The 15,043-nt window shown below is 32.8% G+C and overlaps 1 protein-coding gene across 12 annotated transcripts in view; it reads right to left on the bottom strand.

Moving 5' to 3' along the window:
* Positions 1–6,867: 6,867 nt before the first annotated feature.
* by (focal adhesion protein tensin) overlaps positions 6,868–15,043 on the bottom strand; it is a 352,917-nt gene continuing 344,741 nt past the window's right edge. For all 12 annotated transcript variants that reach the window (XM_088258488.1, XM_088258483.1, XM_088258484.1 and 9 more), the window contains 7 exons: positions 14,416–14,613; positions 13,591–13,719; positions 11,921–12,047; positions 10,354–10,544; positions 8,859–9,025; positions 7,618–8,236; positions 6,868–7,180 (listed from right to left, as the gene is read on the bottom strand). In XM_088258488.1, the coding sequence (XP_088114614.1) occupies positions 7,024–7,180; positions 7,618–8,236; positions 8,859–9,025; positions 10,354–10,544; positions 11,921–12,047; positions 13,591–13,719; positions 14,416–14,613 (1,588 nt within the window). In that variant the 3' untranslated portion in view covers positions 6,868–7,023. The remainder of the gene's footprint in view (positions 7,181–7,617; positions 8,237–8,858; positions 9,026–10,353; positions 10,545–11,920; positions 12,048–13,590; positions 13,720–14,415; positions 14,614–15,043) is intronic.

The following is a 15,043-nucleotide window of genomic DNA, read 5'->3' as shown; positions in this document are numbered from 1 at the left end:
ACCAGCTAATGCGACGTTACGTAACTCGGAATAGACTATTTAATACAGAAAGCACTGAAAAATAAGATTCTACCCACTCCATAATCATTATTCCAGAAACTCCAACTTTGCTCCTCCCCGTCCGTAATTTAATTTTCTCGATGAAACGGACTTTTTTAAAAAACTCGTGTGAATTATTTCCGTTGCATCTCAAACTGTAATTATGTATGTATGTAATAGTTTTTATTTAATAATAAATAATCTGTAAAAGTTCTTCAGTAAAAATACAACATATCACAAAAAAAAGTTTCTCGTCAGATTCTGATTAAAATAATGTAAGAAAATTTGTAAATAATTTCAAAAATATATTTTCTACTTGCGTCTTTCTTAGGTACTTGTGATGACACTCGAATAAAATTCTTGTTCGTTTCACACAATTTTCTTATGATAATAAATAATAAGTGTTCTTTGATTTCACGAATACCAAATTTAAAATTATGGAACTAAACATTACGTTTTAAAGATTAGTTAAATGAACCAAATATTATTTATATAAATAATTTGTGGTACTGTTTTTACTTATACATATATATGCCTTGAAACAAGAACCCAATACCTCGTTTAAATTGTAATAAAAAGCAATGTGGATATGTAAAGTGACAAATCGGTAAAATGTATTAATTGTAACAACAAAAAAGTTTTAAATATACCCAGAAAAAGACAATCACTAGATTAAATATCCGGTAAGTATGAAAAAATAATGAAAACAAAAGCTGTCTACAATTACATTTTGAAAATAGAATTCAAATTACTCTTTTGCGTATCGAACGGAGCGTAGGTTCCTACTTAGTGATTAAATTATTATCTTTATGTAAAATGTTTATGAACGTTTGCTTTTATTTTCTTTGTGTAAAATTAGTTTTATAAATAATCTGACTGTAAACGCCGTTACGAAAATATTTTTCTCAAAAGAGGAACCATTATTCCTCGTGCATTAATGATGACGGTTATAATTTGAAATCTGTCATGTCTCATTTGGGAGCAAAAATACTCATCTAGAATATTAAGTCCTAAGGGATTTAGTATTCCCTTAGGCGTCTACATATAAAAGGGGGATCTTCAAGAAGGAACTCACTCGGAAGAGCAACTCTCTAGCGTCAACCAGTTTGAAACGTCAATTGTTTGAGCCGTAACAATACTATCAGTCGCGAAATTTAAAATCGAGACAGCATAAGTCAAAACATTTCAAAGTGAAATAAATCGACAGTTGTCAAGTGTTGCTGTAAAAAACATTACTTAAAAAAATCTTGATTACATAAAAAGTTCTTACTTACCCGGGCAAACATTTTTAACAATCAAATAAAATGAATAGTCAAGGGTATTTGAATATGTTTATACTATTAGTTTTGTATTTTTCTGCTGAAGTGCAAGCCAGGGATACTCAACCATCTGGAAATGGAGGAAATGGGATGACGAGTAATATAGAAACTCGGGGAGGTGGGTTGGTATTGGCTCCAAGGGTACGGTACAGAGCGAGACTATCTCCAGGACCTCCGGAACGATTCGTTATTGAAGATGATGACATTATAGAACTCAGCAAGAAGCAAATGGATGACTATGGACATTTGAGATTTGGAAAAAGAGAAGACCAATTTGACGACTATGGCCACCTGAGGTTTGGACGAGGTGATACAGACTAACGATTCTACTGTGATTTTTTAAGGACCTTGATGGACTATGGCTATGTTTTGGAAAAAAATATAAAATATATAACCTTAAAATAAGTTTATATAATCTAAACTCTAAACAATGTAAACCTGCACATTTTTGTCATGAGAATATATTTATTAACGTTTCTCGCTTGTGAATATTGCTTTATTATTCTCACTATTTTCTTGTTTTGTTCTAATTATATAATATTCCACAAACATTTTGTTTTGGTAGGTTTTCACAAATAATTATTTTATTATAAGTTCAATGGCTGGAACTTTTAATATAATAATATTTAAACAAATATTCAATATCTTGTAAAAGCGAGATATTTAAAAAAATCAAATACAGTTATTAAAAATATATATATAAGATATTAGATATAATGTGATAACATGTACACAAAATAATGGAAATAAAAATTAAAGTGATATCTACAATATCATTAATTACATACAGTGGAAATTTTATTGTCATTACCTATTTCCCTTAAAATGATATATTAATAAATCTAATCCCTTATCTGCACCCAATGATGCATAGGGCACTGAAGTGTATAGTAGCAGTGTTATGTTGATTGTTAAATACACATAGGAAAGGTGGTCAGCGTTGTGCTTCAGGTACCAGTCCAGGGTGATATTAAATAAATAGTGGACTGAAAAATCACTATTATTTATTTCGACCCTCTTGGGAATAAACCCAGGAACCTCCAGCATGGTAGTCTAGTGCGCTAACTACTACACTATGGAGGCGGACATATAAATATGACTATATATGTCAAGGGGGGTAAAATAAATATAAGTGATTTTTTCACTGTTATATTTATTCAATATTACCCTGGACTGGTACCTGAAGCGGAGGGCTGATCACCTTTCCTTCATGCGTAAACGATCAAGATAACACTGCGTTTATATGACGCAGTGCCCTATGCACCATTGGGGTGCAGATAAGGGTTTTATTTATTATTATTTATATAAGATATGCGATATGTACAATGTAATACTTAATGAAATAGACATCAATAATGTTTCTTTTAATACATTTAAAAGAAATATTGTTGATGTCTATTTGATAAAGAAAATTTCTATTATTTGATAAAAACATTTAATGTACATTTTTTATATGGTTATACTTTGATGTATATGACAGTTTATTTTTTATTTTTAGATTACCGTAGAAGGGGGCTACTTGACGTGCTTGGTGTGTTACTTGACCCCAGTCCAAAAAAAATATTTAGATCTGTATTTGGTCTGCAATAATGAACGTATCGAAATGATTCATTGTTTCCCTGACAGGTGACACTTATTGTCACGATACGTTCATTATTGTAGACCAAAAGACAGGTTTAATTTTTTTTTGTACTGGGCTCAAGTAGCACATCAAAGTTCAAGTAGCCCCGTTCTAGGGTACTTAAGTGAAAACCTGTTAATGGAATTTCATTTTTTAAATTTTATTACGTTACGTTTTTTTGTAAATATTCTGTTGGTTTTCTAATAAATAAATAAATATAAAAAAAAAGTTATATCAATACAACTAGGGTGTAAGATAAAATATAGTTCAGAGAAACAAGATACCAATGGCAAGTTTTATTAGGTAATTTAATTAGGTAATTAGGTAATTTTGTTTTATAACCAGGTGGTTGCCAGAGACCAGATATTTCGGTAAATGGCGGAGTGTCCGTATTGCCATAGAGGAGATATCTCGGAATCACTTTTGGTGGCTTTTTATTTACTCATATTGACAATCTGGGGAAAATGATACATACATTGACATCTGTTGAAGTTCTCCAAAGTATTTTATAAAGTTCCCAAATACTTTTAAGTGATTTATTGGTAAATTTAGAAAACTGTTTCAGCTGACAGTATACAGATGTCATATTATAGGTCTACCATTTTTTAATACAAATATTCCATATTTTGATTGGCTATTTTGATCCCCACTGTGTTCTATCTTTCTCAATTTTTATGTGTTTTTTGTATAATTTTCCATTATTATTACGATATCCTATAAAAATTGTTTAGAGTTATTTCTTATTTAGTTATAATATTAAATTTATAAAAAAAAGATGCGTGTGTGACTCCCCTGTCTGACAATGAAAATTTAAAACTGGTTTCACCTCAAGAATGAAACTCTAACGATCGATGCGGGATATAATACATATTTGGTAAGTAAATTATAATTTAATAAATGTAATAAAAAACACTTTTTGGAAAACTTTTATTTTTACAATTTTCTTTTGACCTGATGAGCACTGCGGCATAATTTATTTGCGGCTATGAAAGGTTGAATAGCTGTAGAGACTCATCAATCAAGCTATATTTTTATATGGTGAATTGTATCAGTATTCTTGGTATGGTCGAAAAGAAGCCAGTGTTGGTTATAAAGTGTCTGACTACAAAGTATTGTATAATGTGGTGGGGAACATTAATGCATGATTGTTGTATTTGTAATGATAATATAATAGAAAGAAATGTATTGTCAACCCGGGTATTATAGGAATAATTTTAACATATTTTTTGTGGTTACTAAAGTATTATATTATGTACTAAACTAAAAATACTTAAGCATTATAACCACGCGTATCTCTATTTAAGTGCAAAATTTTTTTAAAATCTTGCTTTCAATGCACCGTAGACTTGTTCCAGGCCGGCCATTCATTGTGTAAGGGAAAGGTATTTGAAATAAAACATGGGTGGTTTAATATTTGTTAAATAATATACTGTAGAATTTATTGCGAATCAATAAATACACTAACAATAAATGTATATGGTAAGTAGAATACATACATCTTAAACATTTATTTTGTTAAGCACTAATTATTACAAAAGATGTGCTGGTTAGGCCTAGTTGTGTGAGTTAATATTAAGGGCACTTTTATTTAGGCAAACCAAAATAGTACACATTAAAGTACGAAGGTATACTCCACATTCATTTTCTTATCTCTAGTTTCATTTCTCCAATATTTTAGATTACATTTTTCAAACATTTTTTTCTTCTTAAAACTACATTTTAAATTGGCAAATTTAATGATACCAATGTGCCATCAATTATTGTGTGAAAATGTGTTCTTTTAATGCAAAAGTTGGCTCGTGTGTGTATGAGGTATCTATGGTCTATTTATGTTATTTTGCGGTACTATCCGATGAATGTTTAAATGAAGTTGCTAGAACAACCAAATGAAGTTGCTAGAGCAACCAAATAAAGTTGCTAGAACATTTAATTACCACGCACAAAGTCATAGGGATCGCCAGCATATTGTTTATATTTTTACTATTATTATAACGCACCAAAAAGTGATTACCTTGCATTTGTGTGATTCATAATTAAGATAAACTTCTTTTAAATTTTCAATAGATGGACAGAACGGTGATTTCCATGTGAAATATGGATCGTTCTGTCAAATGGAATATTTACAAAACATGATTACTTCATCTCAATAAAAATCAAGATTAGAAAGTGTAAAATTTATCATTTCAATATATCTTACACAATTGTTTACTCATACAAATACTGTTTGTTAACCGGTATCAGAAGTATATAATTTTCCTCGAATCCTATGCACAGAAATACAATTTAATTGACTTAAGACAATTTACACATAAGTTAATTCATCTAGGCACAAAAGTTAGTTTCCAATTGAATTTATGACAATATGACTGCACACAGAAACACCACTCATTTCATACTCTAAAGAGGAGACTAGTGTTCATTCAATACAAATAATTTATATAGATACACATAAAAATTGTTATTTTCTTTTTTACAAGACTAGTTATTTCATACATTCAAGTAAACATCTAATGTAATTTTTATGAAATAGAAAAAAATCAATTTGAACCACAATACATGAGCTGATGTTATTTTGAAATTTTTTTTTTATTATTTTTAAAGAATATTTTACTTTATTCACACTACACTCATCAAGAGAAAATATCTAATTTTTTATGAAAAATAATCTTTCTCCGCACTTAATAAAATTTCACATCTTGTAATCTTTAGACCTCCTTAATGAAAAAGCGGCAAAGATATTTTCATACTACTTTTTTTAGAAACAAGAATAAAGAAAAGAAAAAAAATACACATTGTATTGTGGTAAAAATTAATGATATTCATTATATATGTATTACACTTAATTTAAACAAAAATTATGCACAGTGAAAACTCAAAATGTTGTTTGGTTTTAATATAAAAATACTAGTAAAGTTTCTCTCAACTTTACTAAAAGTACCAAAACAATATGATTTACCTTTTTCCAAAGCGCTATGTTCACATTGAGTTTTCACTTGCAGAATTAGTTGAAAATATAATATTAAAACATGTATTGTTATGCTTAAAACATTTCAACATTTATAAATTCTATTACACAACACATAAATTAATAAAACGAATTGTAAATGAAGTAGTACATTAAGGGCGCTGTCCTGAACCACGCACCATTGTTTTATCACTAGCACCAATATTGTACAAACAACGAGAAGAATCAATGTGTGAAATGTCTGCTGCGATTACAGTAAATAAGTGCACAAGAGGGAATCAGCTTTCAAGAATTTAACAATCGTTTAAAGGCATCAGAAGATAACATAGTAATCTTCTAACCAATCATAACCTAACCTTATCGTAAAATACAAAAGCTAATAATATTAAGAAAGCATCACAATATAAAATAAATATTTTGATCCAACTGTTTTATGATGATTAAACTTCATACATAAATAATATTCTTCTTTCTATGTTCAATCTCGTAATACCAAAACACGATTTCTATTTTTAAACACGACCCACTTAGGCTAACTTGAAAATATTATTGTAATAAAATATGTGTGTACAAGATCACTAAGATAAAGGCAAATGTCACTTGTAAAGATACAATCTCAACAGAATCCATATGTGACGTGAATTTACTTACACATCCCCATAAAACAGATTGGTTTTCGTTATCCAGATTAAACTAGGTTGACTATTTATCCACCTCCATAGTGATGTGGTTGGTGAATTTGGTTATTGTGTGGGAGGTCCCAGGTTCGATTCCCAGGCGAACAAAATAAATATTAGGGATTTTTCACACTAATATTTATGTGGCACACCATAGACTGGTATATGAAGCGCAGGACGTATCACATATAATTGCATACACCCTTTGCACCATTCGGTGCGGATAAAGGCTACAAAAAGACTAGGTTATGGTTGGTTATAGGATCGCGATATTCTCTCCCGATACCCTCGTATATGTATGGTACAAAAGCAATTTTAAAACGACTAATTAAGCTTAATGGTTGGTATTTTTCTCGAGTGTTTGGGTGGTTTTGGCAGTGCCAGCTATGACGTCTTCTTGTGTCAGATGATGTGGTTGGCGGACGACTGTCCCAGCATAACCTTGGACACGAAGTTGACAATGGCGGTGGCGGGCTGCTCAGGCTCCAGCTCGGCAAATATGTGGCATTCGTTGTCAGTTGTGCTTCCAGCTTTTCGAGCTATAAAGCCGAATATTCTACTGCAAAGGAAAAAAAACAGATAAAATAATAGGAATTTAAAATTAAATGCGTATCTTTCCTTTCCATCGAAATTCATTAACAAAGTATAAGCATTTTTAAAATTCATGTTTTTAAATCTAATTTGGTTTTCTGAATGGTCTATGAAAAAAAGAACCTCTCAGGGATGACTCATCAGTTATTCAGTTTTTATAGTTTGCTGATGATAATAAAAAGTCAATCTACATGTATGAGTTTTAAATGATTAAAATATTTAATTTAACTTAATGTACTTAGTGAAGGGAAAGAGGAAACACTGCATTATTTTTTGTCCCTTAAAAATAGTGAATACCTCCTTACTAAAGTAAAGAACATCTTACAAACATGACTTTACATAAAACTTGATGGAAGATGTTGCGTAGACCAGAGTTTATATCTTTAATTAAATGTTTATACTTACTTAGAGCTAGGGATCCCATTAGCGTCAGTGGTGTGACTCCATCGCTTGTCTCCCGGGTCCAGACCACAATATGAAACAGAAGATGTCGGATAATGCCTTCTGAAGAACAATCTTCTCGCTGAATCTGTCAGAGTTATTCCCTGAGCCGAGACTTTGAAATGGACCACGGCCGGTTTGAGTTCCGGCCTTTGAGGGAATAATTTCATGACCGTTCTAGAAATGGCTTCCGGCCCGGTCAGGGCTTCGCACCCTGTTCCTCCGATGTACAGCACGGAACAGGCGGCTCCGGCTGCGAGGAGTTCGCGGGCCGCTCCGCCGGGAACAGGAGGCGCCGGGTCAGATCCCGGCAGTTTCAGCTTAGCCGGGAGGGCGAGAGGAGTCACCGAATGTTGGTAGACCAGTGCGGATAGGGATGAGAAGACTGGCTCGTCAGCGCAGCCCTTTAGGCGGACTCCTTTGGAAGTCGGCTCGATGAGGAAGTGCCGAACTAGATCCGATGGCTGTGCAGCGCCTCCCGGAGGGGCAGTTACTTTCAAAGCGAGGCCGAAGGCATTTGGGAAAGAGTTTGAATCACGAATAATGAAGGATCCAATTTCTTGTCTTTGCAGTAATGTGATAGCTAAAAAGAAAAAATAATCATAATTAGATGAAATTTTTACATATATTTTTGGTTGTTGAGAAGTAGCAACCGAAAAATCTTCATAAATAGATTTTTGGGGCCTTTAAGATGCTGATAGCATATTTGCAAAATACGGGTATGAATAATGATTAAAATTTTATATGTCAGCATTTATAAGTCATTGTTTTATATCACATAATTTCAATGTCAAAGCAACTTGAACATGACCCCTGTAATGGTGACAAAAACGTCGGCAAAAAGTACGATCGACACATGGCATACCTAGAAACATGCAATGAGAACGTTGGATAGTTTACTTATCCCCTGGTAAATAATTTTCCGCCACCTGAATGACTTTATATGTATGTATACAAATATAGAAAATAAAAATTTGTCTATGATAAGAAATCACAATAACAAACATGTTGATGCATTCACATATATTTTTTTATCTTCTAAAGTTTCACATGTGTGTGTTTCAAAGTAAACTGATAAATCGGTTCAGTTCAGTGCCTAAAATCGGTGTTTAGTATAGTAAACAATAAGTTCTTTAAATGAAAATAATTATCAAAAATATTACACACTGTCAATCATCACTAAGTATAGTAAATAAATGAATTACCTTCATCCCTGGAGATGTGTGGTTTGTACCAGAACTTGGAAGTATCCCGCACAAACTTGACATGATCCGGAGAGACATCCTGTAGTTCCGGAGACACTGGGGTGGTCGGCGAGGGATGCGGTAAGGGCGAAGAGGGGCTTCTAGCCACAAGTGTCGAAAAGTCCTTTCTGTAATGCATTAGATGAAAATAACGCATGAATTTATATCTCAAATTGGAATTCATGGATGAAACAATTGAAGTGATTTTAGTTTAATAAATATTAATTTGTATGATATTTAATTTGCTCGTTTTATTTGACAAAATATCACAAATAAGATGGTAAAAAATAACTCTAAAATAATAGTAAAATCAATAAGTTTTTTTAATGATTATTATTAAAATAAACTGACAAATCCATTATTTTAAAATATCAACAACAAAAAAATGTCTTTTTTAAAAATATTTTAAAATGTTTGATTGAGTTAACAAATTAAAATGGTAAGTGACTGTTGTGGAACATGGAGATGTGAATGTTTGGGACACGGGACAATCATGCATCTTAAAATGCATTAATTGCTATTATGTAGATGTTCTTATAAAACTCGCAACTGTTGCCCAAGAGCCGTTGTCATGTTTTGTGGGGTTATGTATTTTTATCATTTGTGTATGGTAAAATTCATAGATAACCTTTGATGAATTTTATGGATTTAACTGTAGGACCTCATACATATGACAAAAGACTATCATAACGGTTTCACATCTAGCTGACATAAGTTTACAACTACTAGACCTATCTGTATAGGTTATATGGAGACGCGTAATCACCATTACATATTCGGATGAAATGCACATTAGTGATTTTTCATGTATACTGGGGGGGTAGGTCTCATAAAATTTGAGGTTAGGGTAAGTTCTCTTAACCCATTGCACCAATAATAAAGATGATATGATTTATAATATAATTTATATTTAACGCACTAACATTGTGATTTTCCATTAAATAATTTAAATATAACTTAGTTTTAAAATCAATAAAGAAACAGTTAGCTTCGAAACCGGTAGACATTATAATTAAGTTACAATTAAAAATTTGTAGTGATTTAAAAACAAATTTACATTTTAATTATATGAAATAATTCGTTTATATAACACACGATTTAATTTTGACACATTTTTTTAATACAATAACATTAAGACTAAATTACACACAAAATAAAAATGGTATCACATAAAAGCATAACTTTTTTTTAAAATTGTGATTATTACATTTTATTATGAAATCAGTAACCGAAATATACTTATTTACGTCATTTTTATAAACAAAGTTATTGTCATTCAGTTTAAATGTAAAAAAAATCACTTAAAAGACAAACTGACAAATCAAATTGTGAGTCGGTGACAAATTGACATCGGCTCGCGATTCCCCCACTTTGTGTTGCAATGGGTTAAACTTTGATGTTTGAAGATTCCTGTACATTTAACGATAAACCTATATCGTGTGACAAAACAGCTCACCGCATAGTTAAAGGACTGCGCGGTGGGAGTCGCGAGTGTGACGGCGGGGGCGGGGTGGCCGATGGCGGGTAGGGGGTGCGGGGGGTGGTGGGGAAGGCCGGGGTGGCCCCCCTGGAGTCCTCCCCCTCCCCGTTGCCCTCCCATTCGCTCACAGACACACTGCGCCACGATGACAGAGACTCTTCTCGGGTCTGGAAATTATAAAATATTATGAATATTATATGTCCGCCTCCGTAGTGTAATGGTCAGCACGCTCGGCTACCGCTCTGGAGGTCTCGGGTTCGATTCCCAGGGGGGGTCAAATAAATATAAGTGTTTTATTCACTGTAATATTTAATCAATATTACCCCAGACTGGTACCTTAAGCGGAGGGCTGATCACCTTTCCTTCATGTGTTAAGATCAAGATAACTCTGCGTTTATATGATGCAGTGTCCTATGCACCATTGGGGTGCGGATGAGGGTTGAAGAAGATGAATATTATGAATTATTTTCGAAAAATTGTGGGACCTCCAACACGGTAGCTAAACAAGACAATCATTACATTACGAGGCAGATTTTACACTGTCATATTTATTTGATATACCCCGGACTGGTCCCTGAAGCCCAGGAGTGATCACCTTGCCTTCATGTAGGTATGATTAAGATAACACTGCATCAATATGACGCGGTGCCCTCTGCACTATAGGGTGTGGATAAGAGTTAGAAAGAATCTGTGAAACATTTATTTCCTTTACCATATATCCATGACACATTATTTATAAGTAACTTCAACTAAAAAAAAAGTTCTACTGCCTACCCTAATTAAAAACTATGTCCCTGCTTTTGATCACATTACAAAATAACTCAAATAAATAATTTCTTGACAAATGAAATAAAAAGTTTTCTTTGCATTGTCTGCTTTATAACTTACATAATATCTCTATTAAGTTTACGAGTATGCCTACACAATGTAAACAAAAATGGCATAGAATAATTTTTCAAGGTTGAAAATAATTATTGTAATAATCACCCATACAACGCCCACAAAAAATATGCAGTCTGCTACTAAATAAACACAGTATGTATACAGTCACGTTTGAACCAAATCGAACAAACGTGCTATTTTATTTCACTATATATAATTATAAATTTATTTATTTATGAGCATACTATTTGGGTAATTTTTAAATGATAAATTACCCAAATATTTTAAGGCATACTATTTGGGTAATTTTTTAACAATAAATTACCCAAATATTTTAAGGATAAAAAATTTTAAACAAAAATTTTCATGAACAGTACTAGAAATGAGGATAAAATAAGATTGAAAAATAAACAGAGTCGCAAAATTGTATAATGTAAAATTGGTTTGAAAATATATGACGAGATGCCTGAATGTATGAAGAATGAAAAGAGTCCGAAAGAATTTTGTTTAGTGTAAGATGCAAATATATATATGATGTAAATTAAGTGTAAAATAGTTTGTATTAAGTGTAATATAAGCTAACTAAAGAAATAGTAAAAAATAAATAAAAAAATACTATGTTGTAAAATTACTATAGCACAATTGTAAAATAAACATTTACCATGGTTCCGTTTTGTGATAACAATGCGATATCTCTAGGAGAGTCCAGCATGTCATGTCCGCCTGGAGAAACACTTCGTTCTCGCATCACTCTCCTTTCCATGCTCATGAATTTTCGTGATGACGTCCTGAAAATACAATATTTTTTACATGGTAATACTTATAAATACTAGAGGAATAAATATATCTCGGACAGAAGATAAAACTGGCCAAGGAGAACCAAACGGCGGAGCTGCCAAGAAGTATAGGACTGAGTTGGGTGAGTAAGGAGATTCCGACCTGTCTAAAAAGAAAAGTGTATGGATCCTGCATACTGCCAGTGAACACATATGCACTAGAGACTATGGTTCTGACAAAGAGAAATGCAGAGAAGCTCAAGTACACACAGCGGTCCATGGAAGGATTCATGCTTGGTTTAAGTCTGATGGATAAAATAAAAAATGAAGATACCAGGAAAAGAACCAAAATAGAGGATTTCACGGATCGCGTGGCAAAACTCAAATGGCAATGGGCAGGACATATTGCAAGATCCACAAGATGGACCCGAAAATTTTCACAATGGAGTTCTTGAGAGAACAAAAGAGGTGTTGGAAGACCCCAAAACATATGGTGCGACGATATAGTCGCTGTGGGGGTAGAAACTGGCTGCAAGCAGCAACCGACCAGAAGAAATGGAAAGAAGGGGAAGAGGCCTATATTCAGCAGTAGAGGACAGAGGGCCCATGAAGAAGAAGAAGTAATACTTCAGATGTCTTAGCTGAGAAAGAAATAAATGAACTGAGAACATGATGGCTAATATTTCATCTTTCATAATGTACAATTATATTTCTTTATTTGATTTATTTAAATTTACTGTATGTATGTCCTCACTGGATGTGCTGAAGACACATTTTACTATTTATTAGTTACTTGTCTATTTTAAGTCATGTAATCATTAATCATGGATAACGTAGCCGAATGACGCAACCTATTTATTGTAATTTCTACACACAAAACAAGTGAATTTCATATGAGACAGGGAATGTCGTAGTTATCTAACAAAATTACTTTAGTAATACCCAAAAAGAAAGTAACGAGATGAACTACTGTATTACTTTTATTATATTATATTATTTTATATATTTTATATTATTATTATATTAACCTGATGGCTAGTACAAACACACTAACGCATATGGCTGACCAGTCGGTATTTTCAGAATTTCAACCTAGCAACCATGGATACAGTCAGAATTCCCGTCCTGGCGACATTAGAGAAAGGTCACTTTACCTTGAGTCGCCATGATAAATTGTAAAGAAAGATAATAATAGCATAACATATGACATAAATAGACTGATTTCTGTTACTTTGATGTACACGTACATATGACTAAAAACCAACAATGAACAGATCACCCCAAAATGCATGGCTGACAAGATAGAGCAAAACGGATATGCACCATATCCATTTTGTGAAAACATTCACCCATCTATACAACCGATAAGAATCATTATTGAGAAAAAAATCCTTACCAATGCTATGGTGACATTACATATTTCATTAATTAAATGTTATTGCTCAAAATATGAATATTTTTCATAACTCTCATTAACTGATAACTCTACATGTTTTTTCTTTCTTTTAGTGTTAAGTATCATGTTCAAAGATGATACAAGAGGTCGTTTATATACCTGTTAGGCAGAAGTGGTTCGATAGGACTGATTCGAGAGCGATTGTTGATAGTTTGTATATGCAAGGGAACGCTGAAGTCATCATCATCATCGGCAAATGCCGTTGTGTCACTGGTGTAACCATCAAATCTGGAAGAAAATAAGAAATAAATTATTAGAATAGTGACGATAGATTCCTGTTTTTTTACAGTAAAAATATGGATACATTCAAGACAATTTTAATTTGTATTTGGCAAACCAGCTTTAAATTCTGTCATGAAAATAAGATAAGTGGTGATTATCAAATAAAACAAGGTTAGGTTATGTAAGGATAGTAACATATACTATAGAGTTCTGCCAGATCTAATCAAATAAATTCCATATTTATATGGAGCATACCAATTTAATAATATAATAGTGAAACCATAGAAAATGTGTATAGATGATAGCTGTTTGAAATAATGAGGTTATTTCTGTTTCTTTCTAGCATATCTACTAAATTTCGGTTGGCAGCACTGAACACCCACCCTTGAATAAATTTTCACTATTTTTTTCCGCCAAGTTCTCCAGGTAAGTAAGCACTGGAGCTCTATAGGATATTTTTAGAATCGATTTTGTCACAACATCAAAGCTAGATAAGATTTTCTTTTATGTTATTTATTATAAATCACACTAGGACATATCCAATAATTATCTTAGCTAACTATAGTTAGCTATGATAATTTAATTAGACTTTTAAAAAAGTTAGGTTAGGTTATATTACCTCTAATCAAACATAAGGCATGGTTTGGTCAGTTCGACTATAGATTTTCACCTAGGAAAGATCAGATTGGGTAGACATTATACCTGTGGCTGGCAGAGGTCCTGACTGGAAGCGGCCTCTCCAACTGCAGTCTGGCAGCGCGCATTCTGACGTCTTTATGCGCACGTAACCTCATCTGCTGGCGCTGCAGCCATGTTAGACCGTCTCCATCTCCGTTGGTGAGCACCTCCACTCGGCTGCGTGGGGTGGTGCCGTAAGCCCTTCCATTGGGGATGTCAACTCTGTGAAGAAAGATAACGTCATTATAAATCACCCGTTGCTTTTAACTTTATTTGAAATTTGAAACAAGATAAAACCATAGATAATAATCAGATGGTTCGTTAGACAAAAGTAGGTATACAGAGAAAAATAATGTTGATATGGTCTTTCGAAACGTCACTTCCATATTGAGTAAAACTCTTATTATCAATTTATAACTAAATGACTCATCATAAAAATGCTATTTATTGGCTGCCTAGTGCATTTTTAATAATTTTAAAAGGTTTTTTTATAAAAATAATTGTAGTAAACAGTAATTATGTCAGTTTTTAACCTACACATTTTGGAATACCTATTATAATAATTGACAGTCTAAAGTTTGAGTACGCCTCCGTAGTGTAGCGATTAGCGCATTTGGCTACCGCGTATGAGGTCTTGGGTTCGGTTCCCAGA

Source organism: Brachycentrus maculatus, unplaced genomic scaffold, assembly GCF_059751285.1.
Source record: "Brachycentrus maculatus isolate JH-2025_06_01 unplaced genomic scaffold, ASM5975128v1 h1tg000097l, whole genome shotgun sequence".
Taxonomy (NCBI): domain Eukaryota; kingdom Metazoa; phylum Arthropoda; class Insecta; order Trichoptera; family Brachycentridae; genus Brachycentrus; species Brachycentrus maculatus.
The sequence above is the reverse complement of the archived record's forward strand: the minus strand, read 5'-3'. Positions and strand labels throughout refer to the sequence as shown.